Source organism: Emys orbicularis, chromosome 1 (genome assembly GCF_028017835.1).
Source record: "Emys orbicularis isolate rEmyOrb1 chromosome 1, rEmyOrb1.hap1, whole genome shotgun sequence".
Classification (NCBI taxonomy): domain Eukaryota; kingdom Metazoa; phylum Chordata; order Testudines; family Emydidae; genus Emys; species Emys orbicularis.
Window position 1 is genome coordinate 51,882,123 of NC_088683.1, and position 22,500 is coordinate 51,904,622.

Consider the following 22,500-nt stretch of genomic DNA (forward strand, 5'->3'; position numbering starts at 1 on the left):
CAGCATCTGAATATCTCAACAAAAACAAGAAAGATAATTATCTTAAATTACTTTAAAGATGAAAACACTGAATACCGGATAACAAAAATGAAGGTGTAAAAACCTTTCATCACTATCAGTCATTTACTGTAAGTTATTCTTCACTTCACCCCAAATCCTTTCCATTATTACAAAAGTGAAGCAAAGCCACTGTGTTTTCTGTCTTAATCCTCCTTCTCAGATGCCTCTGCACAGCTGTTTTTTTTTAAACCCACCAGCTTCTAGGTGAACTGTGTTCGGAGCACAAGAAGTTAGAGTTCACTTCATAAACCAGGAGCTCTTCAAACTTGGCATAAGCATATTATAGAAATACACACTACTGGTTGGGGTAGTGTGCTCTATCAATATTTCATTTTAGTACAGTATACTTGCATTAACTCTATTAACACAGGTATCATACTGTTTCAAGTCAGAGAACCTACAATGTTGTAACGAAGATTACACTAAGAGCAAGGCCTTGATAACTACAGCCATTAGTCCTGTCATCCCCTATAAAGTTAATGGGTCGGAAAAATGGTCAATCTTTGGACTAAAAGTTGATATTTAATTGAAATAAAATGTTTTTTAATTGTAATGGGGATTTTGCATTAGTGTGAACATGGAAAGGTACTAAGGGAGCTAATACCAGGTGACATATTGATTCACATTTTAATACTAATGCAAAATGTTTGAATATTTCAATTTCACAAACAACTGCATCTATTCCTCAATTACAATTTCTTATTTGTTTTAGAAGAGCAAAAGTTATAATTCAATGGAAAAATAAAATAATAAATTGTTCTCCAATGTTCTTTCTCTTGGAGTATGGGACGAAATGATGGAACTGCTGTAAACTCTGATTGTCTCTACACAAGAATGATCAGGAAGCTATGAGTCTCTTCCACATCTTCCAGGAGCAATTGTAACCCAGCACTACACAGTGTTAATCAAAATAGTTTTAGTGACTGTGGATTATAACAAGAGACCTAACAGAAGGACTGTGAAAGGGGTGCCCAAGAATTAACATCACTATATCCTGGAAGGATGGAAGGATTTATAAAAATTAGTTTTTCCTGGAGAGGAAAAGGCTTGAGTTAAGTTGCCTAAAATTCTTAGTATCAATAATGCTTACAACAATATGTGCAGTATATAGTTATTTTTCTCATGGAATCACTAACAGTAATTTAAAAAAATCCTTCACAATGAGTAACTTCTTTAATCTACAAACAGATACGGTATATAGCAAAATCATTTTTATATAATAGCACAAAATGCTTTTGAAATTACACTGTAAAGTATTCATAAACAGTCATTCACCAAGAGTGAGAGAAAATATAAAGTAAGCTTTAGAAGTTAATAACAGTTATTCCCCTGAAACTGCAAAACTGTAAGAAAAATGGAGGAAGGAGTTAAAATACATTGCAAAAATTATCACTGTAATTCTGCTATAAAGTTATTATGATACTGAGTTCTTGTGCCTTGTTGTTAAGGTGCTTTTGCTATATACCCTGTAGTCTACGATTTGTAAACACATCGTTTTGATGTTTCTGCCAACATCCCAGCAACAAAGCAGTGCAATTTCAAATGAGCTAATTAACTTAATTGTTGATGAAGCATGAAACAGTTCATTCACCCTGTTAGCTGCACCATGACAACGTAAGAGTCTCAGCCCATGAAGTTACTCATCTATATAAAGCTATCTGTAGTTTTCTATTAAGACTGGTTGCATGCCAAAAACAATATGGTTATTCTGACAAAACCCAGTCCACACTGTAAACATAATACAAGTAGTGGCTCAGCATTTCTGTGGCAAATACCCTGGAACACAGAATTGCCAAGAAATTGATAAATTGGAAAAAAAAAACCTATTGTACTTTTAAGCTGTTAGAGAGCTACGTAATCTATTTTCTAAGCATTTAGACTTAGGCAGCTATTTAGAAAACTAACAACTGCAACTGGAAAGTTTTTTTCATTAATGATTAATACTGAAAGGTGTAAACCCACCCCTTCAAGTGTTTTTAGTTGTATGAATCTTATGCACATGTAAGAGAAAGGGCAAGGCTAAAGTTACCAAAGAAGGGTTAAATGGCCACATCTGGTACATTAAAATGGTGTGTGCATTGTTATATATTGCACACACATAAATCCTATTTGCACACAGATGCACACATTATATGTACCTATATGCTTTACTCAAACTATCAGAATTTACAATGTATTTTTACATACTTTTGCTATCAAACATAAAACCAAAGCATCTCTTCAAATTTTCCAAGACTCCATTTCAATAAAGGGATAATAATAGGATTAAACACTGTGTGTTTGAAAGGCCTGCAAAAGTGTTCTACATGAAAAAAAGGATAACAATTTGACCGTCTGCAGATGGCCTTGATTACCCAGTTGCTCAGACTGTACACATGAACTCTGATATGCTTTACAGTAGAACTTTCCTAGCCATCTTTATCGTTCTTTAGTCTTAAACAGCCCCTTTATCCAATGAATAAAAATCAACCTACTTTAAAAACTGTCCAAAATCTTCACAAATGCTTTCACAGCCAGGCCATTTGCAAACTCCATGGCCATAAAGAGTATGAGAGGCCCCAGTCTCCTCGTGTGACGAGCTGTAGCAAAAGAATACGGCATCAGATTAATCTCAAAAGCCATAATCGTTGGAGGCTGCTAGCGCCTGTCAGGTTACGATCAGTGACAAACAGGTCAAAACAGGTCAATTCAGCTCAGAGCAGTCAGAAAAATTTAATCGTTCTATTGAATAGTTCAACTGCCAAGGCTAGATGATGTTCCAATTAGAGAAGAAATAGAGCCAAAGATGACTGTTAATAAAGGATGAAAAAATAAGATGACTGTATAATATCATATGCTAATTCTGCCATATGACCTCAGCGTAACATTTTACCTATAAATAAAAAATACACTCAGAAATGATCAATTCTGAAAAGAAATATTTAAGATGGACAGCAGGAACTTATGAATAATGTGAATGTTACTGTACAATCTTTTATATTTTCTGGGGGTTTATATATTAAGGTGACTTACATTAATAAATATTTCCCTTTACAATCATTGTTTCCATTAGCAGCTCTAGGTTTCATGAAAACAAGCCCATATTCCATTTCATTTTTTATAAAAGTCTGCAATAGTTTTATCCTTATGGAATCATTAAAGAGGTTTTATTTCTTTTCCCCTCACAGAGATGAGTATTAGCTACAGATTCCAAAGGAATACACCAACTTCTCCAACATATAATCATCACATTACTCTTAATTAAAATAACAGCATAAAAGTATCCAGAGATGTTCCATTTTTGAAATAATAAAGTTAACAGAAAACTGCTCTGATACTCAAATGAAGACCCTGGACATTATCAAATTATAATCTCCTATTTTAAATGTTACAATAATGAATGGGGATGTTTCTTTGAAAATACAATCAGAATTCATTATAGCCAAGTTTAAATTTACCTTACATAAGAGATCATCAGTATCAGTCATTTTAAGTGCTGAAAGGTAACAAGGAGGAGTCAAGAATATCTTCAAAAATAACAGGAGTACTTGTGGCACCTTAGAGACTAACAAATTTATTAGAGCATAAGCTTTCGTGGGCTACAACCCACTTCTTCGGATGCAGCCCACGAAAGCTTATGCTCTAATAAATTTGTTAGTCTCTAAGGTGCCACAAGTACTCCTGTTATTTTTGAGGATACAGACTAACACGGCTGCTACTCTGAAACCTGTCAAGAATATCTGTACACTGAGCCTGAAAAGGCATATTTATAATATTAACACTTAGAGCCAAATTCTGCTGTGTTACAGTGTCCCAATTTACAGTAACTACTGGAATGATTCCAATGAATTAAGTCAATGGAATTACTTCAGTGCACATAAGTGCAAAATTTGGCCTTTAGTGTTATTTCTTCTTTAGTGCTTTCCTCAAAAGTTTCAAATATATATATTTTAAAACAGCACAAATTTAACTATGCAATAGTGTGTATGGACTCTTTAAGCTGAATTACATCTTCAATCTGTTAGATATCCTGCTTACACTTTCTGTGACTAGACCGATTTAATACTGTAGGCCTCAACATGGCTTCTAATTCTGTGAATGTAGTTGTTTGCCAGCAAAGCATCTACAAATTTGCATCTACAAATACCAGCCAGCACATGCAAATTACCAGTTGGATGTCTAACTGTCACCAGTGGCACCAAAAGTTCACTGTGGGTGCAAAACTGAAGGCACATTATTTGTGTACTTAAAGTTGCACTTGCAAAATTAGAGGCATTTGGTGAAAATCATGCTATGTGATTTAACATACTGGAAAAATTATGATTATTTAATCAACCTTCAACGTTCTGTATTTTTTCTGATTTTTAGTAAAGAAACTTATGATTTCAAATAATACAACTCATGATGTGAAATAACGATGTCTGTCTTTATTGTATGATCATAACTGTAACAAAAGCAAAGTTTTATGTCAGATGATAAGCACAGTAGGAATCTCATCAGAATTACCTGTCTCGCCTTGCATTTAGAACTGAAGACTGTCCATTCACTATGGAATGATGAGTTATTGGTGGTGATGCTTTGGAAGTGGTGGAGGAGGTAGTAGAGGAGGAATTGTTAGTAGAGAGGTCTAGCCCTCCATGTTTAATGCCATTGTCTTCCATACTGTGAACTCCAGTCACTTCTTTCCATAACTGCTGAATCTCAGCAGGACTTAAGCCAGCTATAAAATGAAAGAGAGCCCCACTAATATAACAAAGTAAGAGTTTCATATAATGAGCTCAGTGTTATTAATGGATTAATGCCAACAATAAAGGTGATGCTGTTTTTCCAGCACAATCGACATGTAGTAAAACAATTTCATTTTTCCTCTATCGGCACCCAATTAATTTAGCTGCTTTTCTCTTGTGCTACAAACAGTCAATTAAAAAAAGGTCACCAATTTTAATATTATTATGCTTCTTCTTAAAACACTTGTTCAAGGATCAAAGAGGGCAAACTACAAAGACTTTTTGGTAACTCTTGTTTGAAAAACAACTATTAAAGTAAGTTTTAAAAGAGATTTTCACTGTCTGTAGAATCAATTTCTTGTTACACAGACATGACTCAATGGATTCAAAGTTCACTCAGCTCTTCAGAAGTACTGCTTAACCAACAATGAAATGGAAATAGAAAAATATATCCGATTGCACTAAGGATACAAGCATTAATTTTCTTTTTAAATGAAAATCAAATCAAACTCATGGGACCAAACTGAAATCAATGAAATTGCAACAGGTTTAAAGTTAGGGCAGAATCTGGCCCACTAACTTCAATCAGCAAAGACAAACTTTAATAGTTTCAGCCATCTATTAACTAGCATTGTTTAATTAACAAAATTTACCTACTTTAAAATGTAGCTTGAATGGGCAAAAAACCAATTCTTTGGATGAATAACCACTCTAAAAAAAAAACACAGGGCCAGAATGGATGAATCCCCGAGTAGTGTAGTGTCATCATGGCAGTTCCTTTGCTAGCCTTTCTCCCTACCCTGTTATGGGAAGGAGACTGGAGGGCCTGACTAGGAGAAAGGGGCGTCCCTATGCCTCAGCTTCACCAGTCTCTCTTGGGGTCATCGGAATAATTCAGAGAATCCTTGAGGCTTCTCTAATATATGACTGGGACTGTCCTAGACCCGGATTAACCCCATTATTGGAGAGTTGTAAAGATGGCTTCAAGCCACCGTTGTCTTCTCCCCCAGTTGTGAGTCATGCTGAGCCTGAGATAAGGACCAACGTCTCTTATATGTTGCATTTATACATTTGCGGTCAGGACTGTGTGACTACAGTGTCTGTGTTTGTCCCATAAAAGTTATAGATGATAAGAGAGAGTGTTATCAAATATTGTCCTTCATTCATACATTTTGCAAGAAAGTACAGAAATTTCCATCATAATTTGTTGTTGGCTTGCAGGAAAGGACTGCAAAATACGGGTAACAGAAGAATATGATCACTTTCTCCTCCCATGCCCATCTGCATCTGACTTAGACAGTTGTGACATTTCTTCTCAGATGTAAACTTTGTCACGGTTATCTGTTGATTTTGTCACCACCAGACAGGATTACCTTTGAAGACTACTCCAACACGCGTAGAACAGAATGAGAAGGCTCATTAATTCAGCAGAGATTTTTATGCTATACTTTGTTATCACACCCATGCTTTGTAGATTGCACTGCCTACCAATTTATTTCTGGGTATTTGTTTTTCCATTCAGCTGAACGGGTGGATTTGATCTATATAGACTGGCTTGGTTTGGGTCATGGCTATCATAACTACCTCTCTTTTATGTATCATCTCAACAACTGAAATCAACTAAAACACTCTTGCTCACAGTAACTAGAGTTGCATGGTGGAAAGGAAAGGTGTTCTCAGTGGGTGGCCTTTAACTCTAGATTTAGCTTCTCCCCCATTGTTCTGACAAAGCTCAGTTTATTGACCTTCAGAGAATGATGAAAGGTTCATCTATTCATTCAGGCTTTTGATTGAGTGGGTGGCTTTAATGGGTGAATGAGATTCCTTTTCAGGAGATAAAGAGATGTTTTTCATTGACTTTTTAGCAAGTTTTCTCTTTGTTAGCTAATATTTTATATTGAATGTACATGAGCTCACATTGCTAAAAATTGGTGCAATTTAAAACCCACTGAAAAATAAAGTACATTCTTCAAAATCTGTCAACAACTATCTTATTAGGAAGCATGCAAAGCCATGGACGCCAGACTGAACACTTTGCTAGTTATTCACAGAAATATCTTGTTGTCCAGATAGCCTGGAAACCAACTGGATGGAAGTTGAGATCTTACTTTTTATTCCATTATTCTGTGTGATAATTGCTATATTTACTTCTTCTCTACCTTAGATTCTAACATAGAGTGGTGCCCTAGGTTAATTAGAAAGTGGGGGGGAAAAAAGGTTGATTTGGGATGCACGACTCAAAAATTGGAGTTTATATGGTTTGTATAGCAAGGAAGTCAGACTTACTATTTTTACTGAATCAGGCCTATGGGTAACAGGAGACAACATGACAATGGTAGCAATAGTAGTAACTGTTTCTAATGAAGTTAAGTAATTACTACACAGTTTATATAAAGTAGTTTGCAGCAACTCTGCAAATAATAAATGTAATTACTGTAAAAAGTAGTCAACCGTTAATATGATGATCACAGATCAAATCAAACAGTAATGGAGTCAGTTCAGAGAGGGGAGAAAAATGATACATTAAACACTATTAAACATTTCCCTTTCTCTTGCAGCATTAACTCTCTGTCCTAATTTTTTATTGTTTTTTTAAAGATAAAAACTTTTTTTTTAAAAATTAGAATGAAAATGTCTTCTCCATTCTCAGCAGCAAGGAAATTTGATTGGAGCAGCAGGTGGATGGCCTTTCCTTGGTCGTGAGGGGAGAATATAAGATTGGCTGTGCGGGGACATTTTCTCCTTCCTGTTGTCCCTCTCCCATTCCAAGCGCAAGAAAACATGCCTGTGAAGGGGATAGCTTTCTCTAACTCCTTCTACCACTCATTGGCCTAATCAGTGGGGTGGGGGGAGAGATTGAGTGAACTGACTGGCTCTTGTGTGCCACCCTTTGTTTAACACTTTCCTGGGCATCCAGCGGTCACCTTCCTGGCCCACACTCCCTGCTCTATAGCTAAGGTGTGGTTTGAACCACATTTCCAGTAAGTTTTGGGTCTGCTGATATTGCTTGAGTTTTGGGGAACCCAAATTTCTGGCTCTGGGGATATTTAGCAAGGTATCCTTGAGCTTCTTTGTTTCATTTGCCTTTTTCACAGCACCATTTATGTTAAAAGACGAAAGGACAGGAATGTAAAAGTAAGGAAGTTAATAGGGCATGAGGTCACTTAATACTGTACTGGACCCAAAAGAATGCTTGGTATTTTGAAAAGAGTTTAGATAAGTCTCTTTCTTCGCTTTCCTCCACTCTCTTTTTTATTTATTTAGTTCTTAATGATTTTAAAATCTATCCCTGTGACTGTGTTTAATTCTCCTACATGGCTTGATCAGCAGTAAGTTTTATATATATATATATATATAAAATTCTTCTGCATTTATCTAGCATCAGTGTAGCATGATATAGAAGTTTCTCATTGTGAGACACAGTTTATTAGGCATTCAATAGTGGAGAGATTGTATCTTGTTACAAGGTTAATGCTAAAATTACACCTCCTTTCTAATAGCTTATTTGTTGCACCTGAACATCTAGAAAATGTTATAAATGTTCTAGTTGTGACAAGGTAGAAGTTATACTTCAACATAAGTACTATTTTTCAGGGGCAAGCATCACAGCATTTTGAATCTGCTGCCCCCTCACAGTTAAATTTAGGAAGTTGTTCAATTTAGGCTTAGTGAATGCAAAAACCATGTTTGGTTTATGCAATTGTCATTGACAATCTGCATTTTAAAAGGATATTTTCTGATCTTTTTGAGTTATAAACAAGAATCTCCTTGTGTCTTTCAGATATGCTAGTCATTCATTCAGTTTATCACATCCATATAGAAGAGTTTGTATTATCCAAATGGAAACAAACATCTTCATATTGACAAGTTAGGGATTTAAGTGCAGAACTATTCACCAGCCCCATATTCAACCACTGCACATGAATAGTGGTTTCTTAGACATCAGAATTACACAGGGGCCCAATAATCTTTGGAAGGATTTTGTGGATGTGTAAGACATCTGGAATTTCAAATATAGTAATTGAGGATTCCCTTATGCATAAAGGGTAGAGTCCTTCCTGTATCACAGATAATTATTCATTTGACATACAAAATGTCTTTCTACTGCATTCCACATATACTCTTCCTCTTCCAGTAAGTTTTAGGGCTGAGAGTTTTACTCTGCATCACAGAAAATATATGACATGGAACTTTGTTAAGTGCGGACATCTTTATTTTCATAAGGACAATAAGAGAGAAGACTGATCCTCTTCCCATATCCACTAAGCCTAAACCGGGGCAGGAAGAACTCCCAGGTGCAAGGTAATAGTATGAGGATGTTTTATATGGGTGACTGCTATGTGGGCCTGTCTCATCTGACTGACAATTGATTATTTTTGATTTCACTACTCAAGTTAGACTGTAGTTTAGGCACATCCTTGTCTAAGGGGCATAGCTGCACTGTCTCAGGAAAAGTCCAGGGAAATAACCTGGATTAAGAGTCATAATTCCTAATCTTCTCCACTCTTTGCTCCAAAAAGGGAAATAATCTGCCACAGCCCTTTACACGGTGCAGAGTCCTTCTTTCCATCCTTTCTAGCTTCTACTCTGCTGACCAGCACATTGAAGGTGTGCACAGAGTTAAGGCTCTGCCCATTCCCTGCCTCTTTGTGCCTACCTAAATCTAGTCCCATATTTATTTTTTAAACCAGTTTCCTTATTTTCTTTATTAAAATATATTTCTGCATTTCCTTTCTCCATCCTTTTTCTGCCCTGCACCTTATAAAATGGATATCAGAGCTGAACGAGAAAAGGGGCATCCTTGACCAGTATCTGTTCTGATTCAAAAGCACAGAACAAATGCAAACCAAAGAGGTTTACTTAATTTAGATGATAAAATTACAGAAATATTTTAAATGTGAATATTTTCCCCTAATATTTTAACTCTTTAGTAGCTTTTTTCATTGTTAGTTCAGTTACAGCTACTCCTTCTAGGAAGCCATACTCAGGGGGAATTAGGAATTAAGGCACAATTTAATAGTTCTGCTAAAACAACTATTAAAAGAAAAAAACACCAATTAAATATAAATTATTTTATATTTGTTTTTCTATTAGAAATGTGTGAATGACTGTTGTGTTAGTCTGTTGTCAGGAATGGTCTAGATAATACTTAGTCCTGTCATGAGTGCAGGGGACTGGACTAGATGACCTCTCGAGGTCCCTTCCAGTCCTATGATTCTATGTATGACTATCAATGTAATTGGGTATGAGTTCTGAGAGAAATCTAGGGGATCCCTCAATGTTAGGAAAAACCCGAGGAATTCCTCTTGCAACACATGGCATAAGAGAGGAATGCAGAAAGTAAAGCTGTTCAGAGAGATATTTCACTTCAAGTATTTTCCCCCCCTTCTAATCTCATGTTGCTTTATGGAAAAGGAAATCAGTATTGCCAAACTGAAACATTCAAAAATCATAAGTCAGGATCGTCAAAATCATGAGATTTAATATAATAGTAAATTTGGGGTTATTTTTGTTTCTGTTTTTGAGCCTTTACAGAGTGCTTGGGTCACATTTTCAAGCATCTATCTGTAACCACACAGGTTAGAAATTTACTTAAAAAAAAAAAATGAAAGCTGAGATTCTCATGTAATTAAGGTTTAATTAGGAAATGCCTGTTCGTTGAACCCGAAACGTCTCACAAAAGTGAGTTGTGTTCAACAAACTTGCCAAATCTCAGGCAGGGTTCTGATGGAACCCTGTCAGTTTGCCTGCTGGAATGCTGTGCAGCCCCACCATATGGTCTGCTTCAGTGCCAGGGACCTCAGGCTTGTGGGGGCCTACAGCTCTGGGGAAGCCCCACCATGCTGGAATTTCCAGACTCCCTGATGTGGAGCTGGGAGACTGAAAACCCTGGGAGATCTGCCTGGAGCTCCAGACTCCCAGTCCCTTGGGAGGAAGCCCAGAAGCCTTGGGAGCCCCAGTTCTTTTGGGCTGCTCCAGTCCCTTGCCTGGGAGCACTTTCTCTCTGGTCCTGTTCCTTCTCTCCATGAGCCTCTGCTCTTCCTAACTAGCTCCCCTGAGGAGCCTCTCTCCTCAGGACCTTCCTCTGTTCTGGGGCCCCCTGACTGAGCACTCACCAGCCTTTATTATGCTCAAGTGCTCCTTACCTAATTAACTGCCACCCACCTACTTAGACAATTAACTATCCACAGGTGGATCTGGGTTGGTTCATTCTCCTTAGCAGAGCTGTCACAGGTAGGCTGGACCTCAAGTAGACCCCCTCAAGGTCAGCACTCTGCGACATGGAGTTTTAAGTAAAATGCCAAATGGCCAAAACACAAGATTCATATTAAAACTGTGACAGCTGGCAATGCTGGGACACTATATTTAAGTTGTCACTTATCCCACATTGTTCCGTCCCCATTTTGTCTGTATGAAGTACACTCCCCCTGCGCTCATCTAACTTCCAAGTCTCAAGTCTTGCAATCTGTACCTGATGAATGAACCCTTATGTCCACGTAGAGTCTCATATAAATCAAGCAAACTCTACTTGGACACAGCCCACAGAGAACTCATTGAAGGATCGGGGTCCTAAAGAGCAGATATTTTATAATTTACATGAAAGAGATGTCTAACTTATTTCTGTTCTGTAATGTAAGTAAAAACTAAACTAAAGTTATGTGCCACATAGGTGATGGCAGAATAGAGTTCTTAACATGTGAAATCTTTGGCATTCCCACAGTATTTATTCCTAAGTAAATTTACCATTCATAAATCTGAGTCCCCCCTTTCTCCTAAACGACTAAATACTGAATCATCAGGGCCGATGCAATCCATTAGGTGACCTAGGCGGTCGCCTAGGGCACTACAATTTGGGGGGCGGCGACCGCGGCGGTATTTTGGCGGGGGGACCTTCCGCCGCCTCTGTGGGGGGCAGCATTTCTGGGCGGGAAGAAAAGCTGGCGGCATTCCTGTGAATCATTAATGTACAGTAACTCCCCACTTAACGTCCTCTTGCTTAACGTTGTTTCGATCTTACGTCCCTGCTTAATTACAGAACATGCTCCATTACAAGTTGTGCAATACTTCGCTATAACGCCATTTGGCTGCCTGCTTTGTCCACAGCTGGCAGCTCCCCTACCCCCCCCCCCCCCCCGCGCCTCCTGCCCGCCGGCAGACCCTGCGGATTAGCGCCTTCCCCATCCTCCCCCCACCTCTTGCCCACGGCAATCAGCTGGCTTGTGGCGTTCAGGAGGGAGGGGGGAGGAGTGAGGACTCGGCAAGCTGGCGCCCCCTCCCTCACCTGCCTCCCGAATGCTGCAAACCAGCTGATTGCTGCGGGCAGGAGGCAGGGGAGGGAGGGGGGAGCCTGCGCACCAAGTCCTCGCTCCTCCCCCCTCCCTCCTGCCCCCTGAACTCTGCAAGCCAGCTGATTGCCATGGGCAGGAGGCAGGCAATGGAGGAGGGAGGAGCGAGGACGCGGTGTGCGGAGTATCGGGGGAGGAGACGGGGGAAGAAGAGGCGGGTTAAGGGTGGGGGCTTGGGGGAAGGGGTGGAGTGGGCTGGCCGAGGGTTTAGCCCCTCGCCCCTGGTGCTTGCAGAGTAGGGGAAGCTGCCACTGCTGCTGCGCAACATGCTTCTCCTAGCTTACAGCACGTTCAGTCTCCTGGCCTGCCTCATTGTCTCCAGTGCCAGTGGGCTGTGCCTGTGTGGGGTAAGGCAGGGGCACCTCCCAACTACAGTACTGTACTGTACTGTACTGTATGGCAAAAAAAAAAAAAATCCTGGAATCTAATCCCCCTTATTTACATTCATTCTTATGGGGAAATTGGATTCACTTAACATCATTTCACTTAAAGTCGCATTTTTCAGGAACATAACTACAACGTTAAGTGAGGAGTTACTGTATTAGTGACAGTGGCTGAGATTTTCCATTAACATTCTGCACTCAGAAATCTTGGTCCCAATGACAAAGGGTTAAAGAGTGTTTTCCAAAACCATCACCTTCTTGTAATTATATGTAAGTCACAATTCTCCATTAGTGACATCACAATTTACTGACACGAAAATTATTGTTATTGTTTTTCAAAGGATGGTTAAGAAAAGGAATCCTGAGATATGAAGATCCACTCCAACGAACTCCAGCAAATAAGTCAATTTAGCATTACAACAATTTTTTAATTACACAAAATAGGCGACTATTTTTTCTTTTAAAAAAAATTAAGTTTGGAAACAGCCTTTTTTTATATCATTTGCCCACTATCTCTTGTATCTGTTCACTTATGTTAAATGAAGTGATTACATTCTCACTAAATCAGTTTTCTGTAGTTCCTCAGTGTAAATCAATGGTGCTTGAATTGTGTTGCCCTTAGAAATTGTTTTCAGCATATAAGTCTAATAAATATGCATTTTATACCTAAGAAAAAGCACTCAAAAGCAGTTTTCTCTAGTAAAAGCATGTAGTAAAATTTATCAGCCTCAAGAAAACTATGTAGTGCAATAATATTAACAATAATAGTTTATTATTAAAGTATGGTTTAAATGCAATAAAAGGAAACTTCTGAAGTTCAGGTCAAAATGGAATGATTAAAAAACAAGTTGTGAATTAGAAATAAGTTAAGTCATATGTTGTTTATATACCTTGTGGCAGAGACTGGACAGGAAGAGCAGACTGGCCAGGTGGGATGGAAATGAGTCCCTGACGCTGAAGATTCAGCAGATGTTGCTGCTGCTGGAGTTGCTGCATCTGGAGGAGCTGCTGCTGGAAGACAAGCTGCTGGGCTGCCAACTGCTGCTGCTAGGAAAAAAAAACAACAACAAACACAGCAGAGAATAAAGTCTGCAATGAAGGCTGCAAGAAGAAAATGTAAACTCCACTTGTTTCCCCTTTCATCTCAATTATTAAATAATAATATTATTTATAGAATACTCAGACAGTGGAAGTATTTGAAATTTTCCATTATTTTTATTCCAAACTGCTAGGTTGTTAGGGAAAAAAGGCAAAATACAATTAATAATACGCTGCAGAAAAGGGTCAAGAGAAAGTAGGTAACAGCTGTTCAGAAATAAAAAAAAAATCAGCTCATGGCAGATGATAACAAATATATCTATGCTAAAAGCGTAACTCTTTACAACAGTTTGTGATTCAACTGTTCCATTCAGTTTTTCCGACTGAATAAGTTCGGTCCGCAGTGGCCCATGAATGTGGTCTCCAGTGATCTATTAGTAAACTGGGATGTAGCCTTCATTTCACTGGCCTGTTAGCTCACTCTCTTCTCTTGTTGGAATATATTAAAACCAGCATCACATTCAAGACAAAGAAGTGCCCTATTATAAGTAAAAGTATAACTTTCAATTTTGTGAGGCATTACAAAACAAACTGGAGTTTTTTAGACTCAGGGGGGTATAAGAAGGCAGTCACATGTCAGAGAAAGACAAGCTGCTATGGAAGACCTTTCCTTTTTAGTTTGGGGAAAAGAGAAACTTCTGATGCGCTCACTGGAAAACAGACTGCATAATGGAGCAAGTCATGTGGATTGCCCAGAGCCTCGGGAGAAATAAGGGAGCAATTTCTATTCCGTAGTTGATGGCTGTCTGAAATTCTATTCACAAATCCAAACAGAAACAAAGCCTCAGGAGGTCAGAACTGTTTCCTGTACGTTTGCATAATGGGCAGCTTGAAGACAACGTCTCCGATACCTGCTGATCAATTTAACTACTTCAACATGTTTTGTTTGTATTATGTTTATATTTGATGTAGTTTGCTGACAAGTGCAAGCTAGGCCTGAGAAGCCAGCTTGTCAGGTTGATTTATGAGCACATCAAACTGTAACTTTCTCCTCGCCACTCCAAACCTACAGTAGCAGTTCATTAATCAGGGGCCTGCGACTTTGAAATCTGTGCTCCACCATTTTTTTTTTAAACAATGGGCTAAATTTGCATGCTCTCTGAGCTGTACCACAGAGGAAAGTAAGGTTCCCTCACCAATTTAGATTCTCTGTGAATACAAGATAATCAGTACTTTGTTCACCACACAGTTTGCTCTTTGTATACTGTGATTCATTAGTGAATATTAGATGACAGCAGCACTGGGTTGTAATCCTCAAATCCCATACTCCCCCCCCCCCCCAAAAGGGGAGGGGAGTGGCAGAATTCTACTGTCACTGTTATTAATCTCAGGAAAAAAGTATAAGAATACATCTTTGATAGGAAGAACCTCATTATCAAAAAAGACCTCAAACTTTCCTTGTCCCTTCTGTTCCCCTTCTCAAGCCCAAACTATTATGTATCAGTGAGTTTCACAGATCTTACCTCTTTTGCTTGCTTTCCTGGATGCTGTTGTTGCTGTTGCTGCTGCTGCTGCTGCTGTTGCTGTTGTTGTTGTTGCTGCTGCTGCTGTTGTTGTTGTTGCTGCTGCTGCTGCTGTTGCTGCTGCAAAAGCTGAAGATGTAACTGCTCTTGCTGTTTCTTGTAAAACTCTTGTAGTTGTTGCTGAATAAACCATTTTGACTTTAATAAATAAAGGCAAAAGTTTCAAGTATTATAAATCTCCTAAACTCCTCTAGATTGGCATATGGTAGAGTAGCCATTAAGATTCACCTCATAACAAAAACGTGTTTGATTTGAAGAGGCAGATCTACATACATTTTTTTCCAAGGCGGCTCTGAAATTTTCCAATGCAGATTCCAAAATATCCTAAACAGAAGGGTATAGAAAATCTGTATTCTAATGGGAATGCAGTAGAGCCAAATTAACTCCCCAGATTATTACAGCTACATTCCTCATATAGCCAATATAACAAATTCGAAGCTGTACTCTACCACTTGCAAGAAGTCAGTTAGACCAAACAAATCGTCGATTTCTTAGGGAAAAAAATTAATTAATCTGTCAGCCTGTACAGCAGGATGCCAGATTTGCAATTGAAGGTGAATTGCCTGTAATGATCATGATACTAGATATCAAAGTGTTTAAACATGAAAGAAATAAGATTAACAGACACATTATTTTCTCTGTCCTAATTAAGTATACACCCAAATATATAGTTGAAATTGTAGTCCCATGTTGTATTGATGTACTGAGCACTGACACTGTCTTTATTGTAAGAATGAATTTTCATTGATTCTTGGTTTAGCTGCCAGGTTTTGTGCTAAGGGAAATGTAATCATCCCTCCTCTTTCTAATCTCTATTGGAACAAATTTTTGGAAGGAAAATAAATAAACAGAGGAATTACTTTCACCTTTAATGAAACAAGCTGGTAAGTTCAAATTTCATAACCATATTCCACTTATATGACTAAAGGGAGTACTAAAGTGTTATGAATTTTAAAGTAACAATTATCTACAAGTCTATTTACACTTCCTTTGGCAAGTCTACAATTCAAATGTGCCTAAGCACTTGAAAATTTAAATACTGATTTGCTCAGTGTTCATAACGCATCTGCCATTGCTGTTATTTTATACACAGCATTTAATGTTTTAAATTTGCCTGTAGATTGACACATTTTTGCAGTCACGGTAAGAAATCTGAAGACTAGGAATTTGAACATTCATTTTTTTCATACTTTCTTGAGTAAAGAAATATGAAACACTAGAAAGTCAGTCCCATGTAAGCATAGCTAATACCTAAGAACATGCCTTGGGTTATGGTAACAGTCCAAAGCAGGTAACCCACATTACCTGCTGTAACATAACTGCTTGCTGCTGTTGAAGAAGTGCTTGAAGTTGCTGTGGAGACAAAACTTGCTGTTGGAGAATCTGCTGCATTTGCTGAGGGGTGATCACCTGGGGAGTCATCATGGCCACTGACACAGGCACCTGCACAGAGAAAGGAAGATATCATCATCAAACACATTTTAGCTCATCTGCATCACAGCTGTATGTCTTCTTTTTTATTTTGTACCAAAGATGGACCATAATATTTATCACTGTAAAGTTCCACTCTCAGTAAAAATCTGTTATTTTAAGACCACAGTGCTGTGGCACTCTATTTCCAGAGGCATCAGATTTGATCAGACTCAAGCTTTATGTTTTACATCTCTTATGTTTTACTGCAAGAGATTTAAACATTGGCTAGCATAAATGTGTATTTAAAAATAAATGATCACATGGTAGGGCTCTCAACACTTCATAATCAATCATCTTATCAAGTGTCATAATGTTACACATAGAAAAACCTATTGAGACTGTTTCAAAAGATATGACTAAAACAAACATAAAAAATTAAGCATCTGAAAGCAATATAGATACATCTTACACAATACAGATATCTAGATTAGCAAAACATATGTACGATGCTTTATTTTAAATATAAGAAAACCTTTCCTGTTAGGTTTGTTCTTTTAGTAAGTGTTGATTGTACCAGAAAAACAACAGCACAGATATATCCAGTGAAACAAGGGACATTATCCTAGAACCCTGGCCTCTCTGGACAAACTGTATTTTTTCAGGATTTCCTGACTTAAAACCCAAAGCTTGGAAATCTTCACATGAGCCAATTTAAAGTTTGTCCATTAAACTCTTGGAGAATGTTTCTGTTCAAGGTTCTTTTGTGGTTATCACTTTCTTTTTCTGTGTGCTGTGCAATGAGAGTGAGTGAGTGTGTGTCTGTGCGTGTGTCAGAGAGAGAGAGAGAGAGAGAAGCAGACAGCAAGGGTGTGTGTTTGTGTGTGAGAGAGAAACCTTGTATAAGAGCCTGAGATATGTGCTCAGTGTCTGCTGTACATGCACAGTCTGAAGGCATTGCTTCAACTAACTAGTACATAATCAAATACCTTGTCACTGTGCCAAGTTTGCAACCTTTGAAAAAGCAATCACTTTCTTTTCTAGAAAAAACAATTCACTTTTACTGTAAATAAAAGCAATCATTAATAAAAATATTGTTTTGCCACATGTTCTCAGGACACTATGGTACTTTGCAAAGCAGCAAAGGTTACTATTATTAATAGATTGAATCCCAAATGTGTCTTAATGATCAACGCTTTCCTAACATATCTGGTAAAATAATCTATTCTGTGGAAAATGATGGCTGTGTGCAAACCAAAACTTTTATATAAAAGAAAATGGAAATGGAATGAATATGATGTTCTGAACTTTGAGTTTATAAGAAAATATAGTGAAATTACCTCAATTCATCTAATAGTAAACAAAACATCATTGGTTCACATTTACTATCACATAAACTTTGATCTGAAAATGTTGAATGTTACACTTGATAAACTACAGTAATGTAATGTACAGAATTTGAATATATATGTATTACTATGTGACTGTAAAAATGACCACAATAATAAAAAGTCCAATATTCTTGTGTAGAGACCCTAGTTAAATAATTCTAATCAAAATATTTCAGAAATGCTTACTGTAAAATAAAAGTGGCAGAGACAAAAACAGAATCCACTTACAATAAGTTATTTAGTGATGGTTAGAAGTGGTGTGATGTTAAAATGATGCGTCTGTTTACAGCATTGTTTGTTCTAAGCCTACGAAGTCACAGAGAGAAGACAAACCAGTCTGAAAAAGTTTTGGGATGTACGAACTCAAATTCAACCCTGAGTTGATAGGAGTTTCAGCTATTTACTCCAGGTCTGAATTTGCCTTCTTTCAAGAATTTTGCTTCAGTGCTGCCATCTAACTGACATAAGTCAAACTGAAATGAAAAGGAAGAGAGAAAGGCAGGCCCTTTAACAACTAAACCACTAAATTAACCTTTAAACCTCAGAGGAGTTTCTCTATCTATTAATATATTACCTATAAACTATACCACATAGGCCTTGCCACACTTGTGTTCCCTCGCTATGTCACACTTCTTCTTACATGTTCACCTGGACCAATATAGATATATTGGCCCAGATTCTCAGGTGGTGTAAATCAGCACAGCACTATTAACTTCAATGGAAGTGCTTTACTGGTTTAAACTCTAAGAATTTGACCCATAGTATGAAGCAGAGGCATTTTGTGAGATAGCTGTATTATGGAACATAGAACTGTCTATACCTGCCAGTTCACAATTCGCATTTCTGTTTGCTCATGTAGTGTATATTGCAAGTCTTGTTGGGGTTGTACTTGTTTGTGCTCCAAGTGACTAGCCAAACTTGCCTTGTTAGTTTATTCCTTCATGCAAGTTCTCCCATTCCAATAGTTTTCTCTGTTTTTCAACTATATCTTTAGAAGTAAACAACCTAATTTGTCTTTTTTTACAATGTACTGGATAAAAACACAGAAGCAAAGAAACTGGCAAAAGCTGTACTAATTATGGCCTTTAAAATGTTTTGAGTGAGAATCAAAACATGCTTAATACTTGTAGCACCATATCCAGTGTACAACCATTTACCTACAGCTAAGAAACAAGCCATTTTGAGAGCTATTGAATACCTATGAATTCTCATGGTAAATCTGCACAAAGTTATTACACATAGAGGTTTCTGACTTGCACTTCTATTGCTTTGGTGGGATGGGCTAGTGCACTGTCCAGGATTAAAGAACATTAGAAAACTAGCCCTTTTAGCCTACAATTATGTGTATGTTTGTTTGCTTTTCATATCTGTAGTTTTTAGTGTTTCTGAGCTGATTTTTTAAAAATTAAATGGAGGCAAATTTTAGCTTTATTCATCCAAACAACCCTCGATACAACCAACTCGCTGTCAACAAACCTCAAATACAAACGCCATGAGCAGTTGAAAAAAGACAATGTGAAGCACATCATATCTATTTTACATTCACGACCTGTTTGTTATACGATGTCCTCCAGGTTTCTGAGTTATATACAATACAGAGGAGGTTACGCTACACCAAATAATTTCCATATGTTCTGTTCTTTCCAAAATTGCCTTTACAGCCACTGTACTACAGAAGACTAGCAAACTTTGGGCTCTGTGACTGTGGAAGCTACTGCTGCTTCAAATTTGAATCCATAATGACAACTTATGTGACTGCTTAGGCTTACTCTATTACGAAGGAGTTTGATTTTACTTCACTTATCTGTTGTCTTGCCATATATGGCAACTGAGATCACGAGAATGATGGTGGAGGATGTGCTGAGTGTTTCCGCCATTGTCTGCGTGCAGTAAGCAGGTTCTATCTTGCTTGAGGAATTAAAAGTAAGGGGGTATATTTGGCCACAACATTTTATTTCCTTGCTGATGATTCGACAGAAGCCAGCCAAAGAGAGGTGCTGGGGTCCATAAGATCAAAAGATTCCCCTTTTCCTAGGGCTGGTCTACACTAACCCCCCCACTTCGGACTAAGGTACGCAAATTCAGCTACGTTAATAACGTAGCTGAATTCGAAGTACCTTAGTCCGACGTTACCGCGGTCCAGACGCGGCAGGAAGGCTCCCCCGTCGATGCTGCGTACTCCGCTCGCCGAGCTGGAGTACCAGCGTCGAAGGCGAGCACTTCCGGGATCGATCCGGGGCACTTCCGGGATCGATCCGGGATCGATTTATCGCGTCTTAACCAGACGCGATAAATCGAACTCAGAAAATCGATTGCTTACATCCGGACCCGGATGTAAGTGAAGACGTACCCCTAGTGGTATTTGAGGGAGGGAGCCTCCTCTCCTCCCCCGCTTTCCCTGAAACAATGATTGGGGATGATAGTGGTCCCTAATCCCTTCTCCCAATTTAAGGTGGCTGTTTCTTCCAAATTACAATGGGGGAAAATGTGTTCTAAATACCATAAAACAATCTTTCCTGCTCTCAAACGGACCAAAAAGAAGCAACATAGGATACCTGTACAACCCAAACAATAAGAAGAGGAAAAACCCCAGAATGAGGAATTGCACATGTTTAGGGATCTCCACAGCTACCAGTCATGAAGTTGACTTTTCCCTCTTGGTCAATGGACTGACCTGTCTCCTAAGTAGGCGAGTCTTCTGCACATGGACCATACCTAACTCTTTGGGTCTTACATGCCCCAAAAGGCCATGTAAATTGTTGGATACATAGTTGTAAAGAGTTTTTTGAGCGTTATGTTCTATGCATTTCTTGTTTTCTTGGATTAAATGAAGAATTTTCTTTTAAGTGCAGCTGAACATGTCTGAAGACACAAAAGCAGACAAGTTTCAAATTTACAAAGCACTGAAGGCAAGAAGAACTCTAAACAACATTTTTATTAGCAGTTATGGCTACATACATAAATGTAGGAGTTATAAAGATGAAGATCTTACTGAAGGCAAGCAAATCTGCTTCCCCCCCCCACATCAGTGTAATGGGAGAGCTGCAGGGGCTCGGTTTGTGTATTTAACACCACACTCCACTCCTGCATGGATAATTCAGGAGTACCTGCAGAGTACATGAGCAGGTAAAATATTTCACTACCATTCCTATGTACTAAATTGGCATGGGAATAAAGTTAAAAACCTACAAATTTCCTCAGGTGATTTACAAAAAGCAATATTCCTTGTGCCACAAATAGACTATCACAAGGCAGAATAACTGTCCAGCAGCCTTAACCTTTCACAGTTGTTTGAGAAGAAAGAATTTTGATATCCTACATTTCCAATTTTTTTCAAAAAACCAGCAACCTTATTTGATTCTGATAAAAAGCTGATCTAGTTTGCAATACAAAGGGATTTTTTTATCTCCAAATTTGTTTCCAGTTTAAAACAATAACAACAAAATAAAAACATAATATTTCCACTGTGCTTTTCAGCAGAGGATCTCCAAGTGATTTACAAATATTAAGACTCTCAAAACCATTGCGAGGTATTTCCAAGTTACAGAAGGAGAAATCGAACTTAAATAATTCACCCAAGGTCATATGGCATTTCAGTGGCAGAGCTGGGAATTGAACTTAGGAGTTCTTATTTCCAGTCCCCAGCTCTAACCAGTAGCTAATATACTCTCCCTACAGTTTAGTGAAAGGTTTAAAGGTTAAAAATTTCCCTTCCTCCCCACTAAATATCACAATTTATATGTGCCTGATCCTGCAAACACTTTCACATATACGCAGGAGTAAAATTATGCATCTGTGTAAGTGTTTGTAGGATCAGGCTCTTTAGCAGCAAACACATGTTAAACTCATTACCTTATTTTAAAAGAAGGATCTACTGCATGCACAAAACTCCCCCTCTCACTTTGGCTACATGTACGTCTATCATAATGATAACCTTTCACAATCTTCTTGGTTTTACAGTGTTAAAAAGAACTGACAATGAACTGAGTGGTATTTGTGAGCTTTTCATTAACTTGTGAACAGGAATATTTAAAGAGCCCCTACATGGATAGTACATACAGCTTGATTTTATACAACCTTTTAGTAAGATAACATTAGTTAATGTTTCTGAACTGTCTTGAAAATATAATTCACTATATAAATAAGTACTAAGTATGATTATTTTAACATAAAAGCAATACCGGAAGACGTGCAACTAAAAATATAAGTAACAAAAATACATCCCTTTAGTATCATGATTCACGTTTGCACGGTTTACAGTGGACTTTAATTAATTATTACTAATCTACCTACATTCTATTTAATATAAGAGAGTGTATTTTTGTTGTGTAATTATTGTTTGTATAACTTTACCTTTTCTGCTGTTTTTTTGTCAGATAATTCTCCAGTTACATGCAAACATTTTAGGAAAGATTAAAGTAATTTCTATTTACAGTTAGTGGAAAACAAGCTGTTCATACTCCTGTTGTAGCAGAGATTATAGGTGATATATAATATGCTACACCATATGTTTGAAGGCCAAAAATGCAACTTCTAATCTCACTCTGGCTAATCAAGCTGCTCAGATTATTTTACATACATCT

The 22,500-nt window shown here is 37.9% G+C and overlaps 1 protein-coding gene across 21 annotated transcripts in view; it reads right to left on the minus strand.

Annotated features, from left to right (window-relative positions):
• Positions 1-22,500, minus strand: part of FOXP2 (forkhead box P2) — a 242,446-nt gene that overhangs the window by 52,219 nt on the left and 167,727 nt on the right. For 2 of the 21 annotated variants that reach the window (XM_065407900.1, XM_065407802.1), the window contains 6 exons: positions 16,422-16,559; positions 15,057-15,236; positions 14,445-14,447; positions 13,386-13,542; positions 4,546-4,759; positions 2,535-2,639 (listed from right to left, as the gene is read on the minus strand). In XM_065407900.1, the coding sequence (XP_065263972.1) occupies positions 2,535-2,639; positions 4,546-4,759; positions 13,386-13,542; positions 14,445-14,447; positions 15,057-15,236; positions 16,422-16,559 (797 nt within the window). Of the gene's footprint in view, positions 1-2,534; positions 2,640-4,545; positions 4,760-13,385; positions 13,545-13,622; positions 13,632-13,998; positions 14,003-14,444; positions 14,448-15,047; positions 15,255-16,421; positions 16,560-22,500 lie in introns of all 21 variants that reach the window. The other 19 variants (XM_065407875.1, XM_065407867.1, XM_065407882.1 and 16 more) reach the window with 17 other exon arrangements.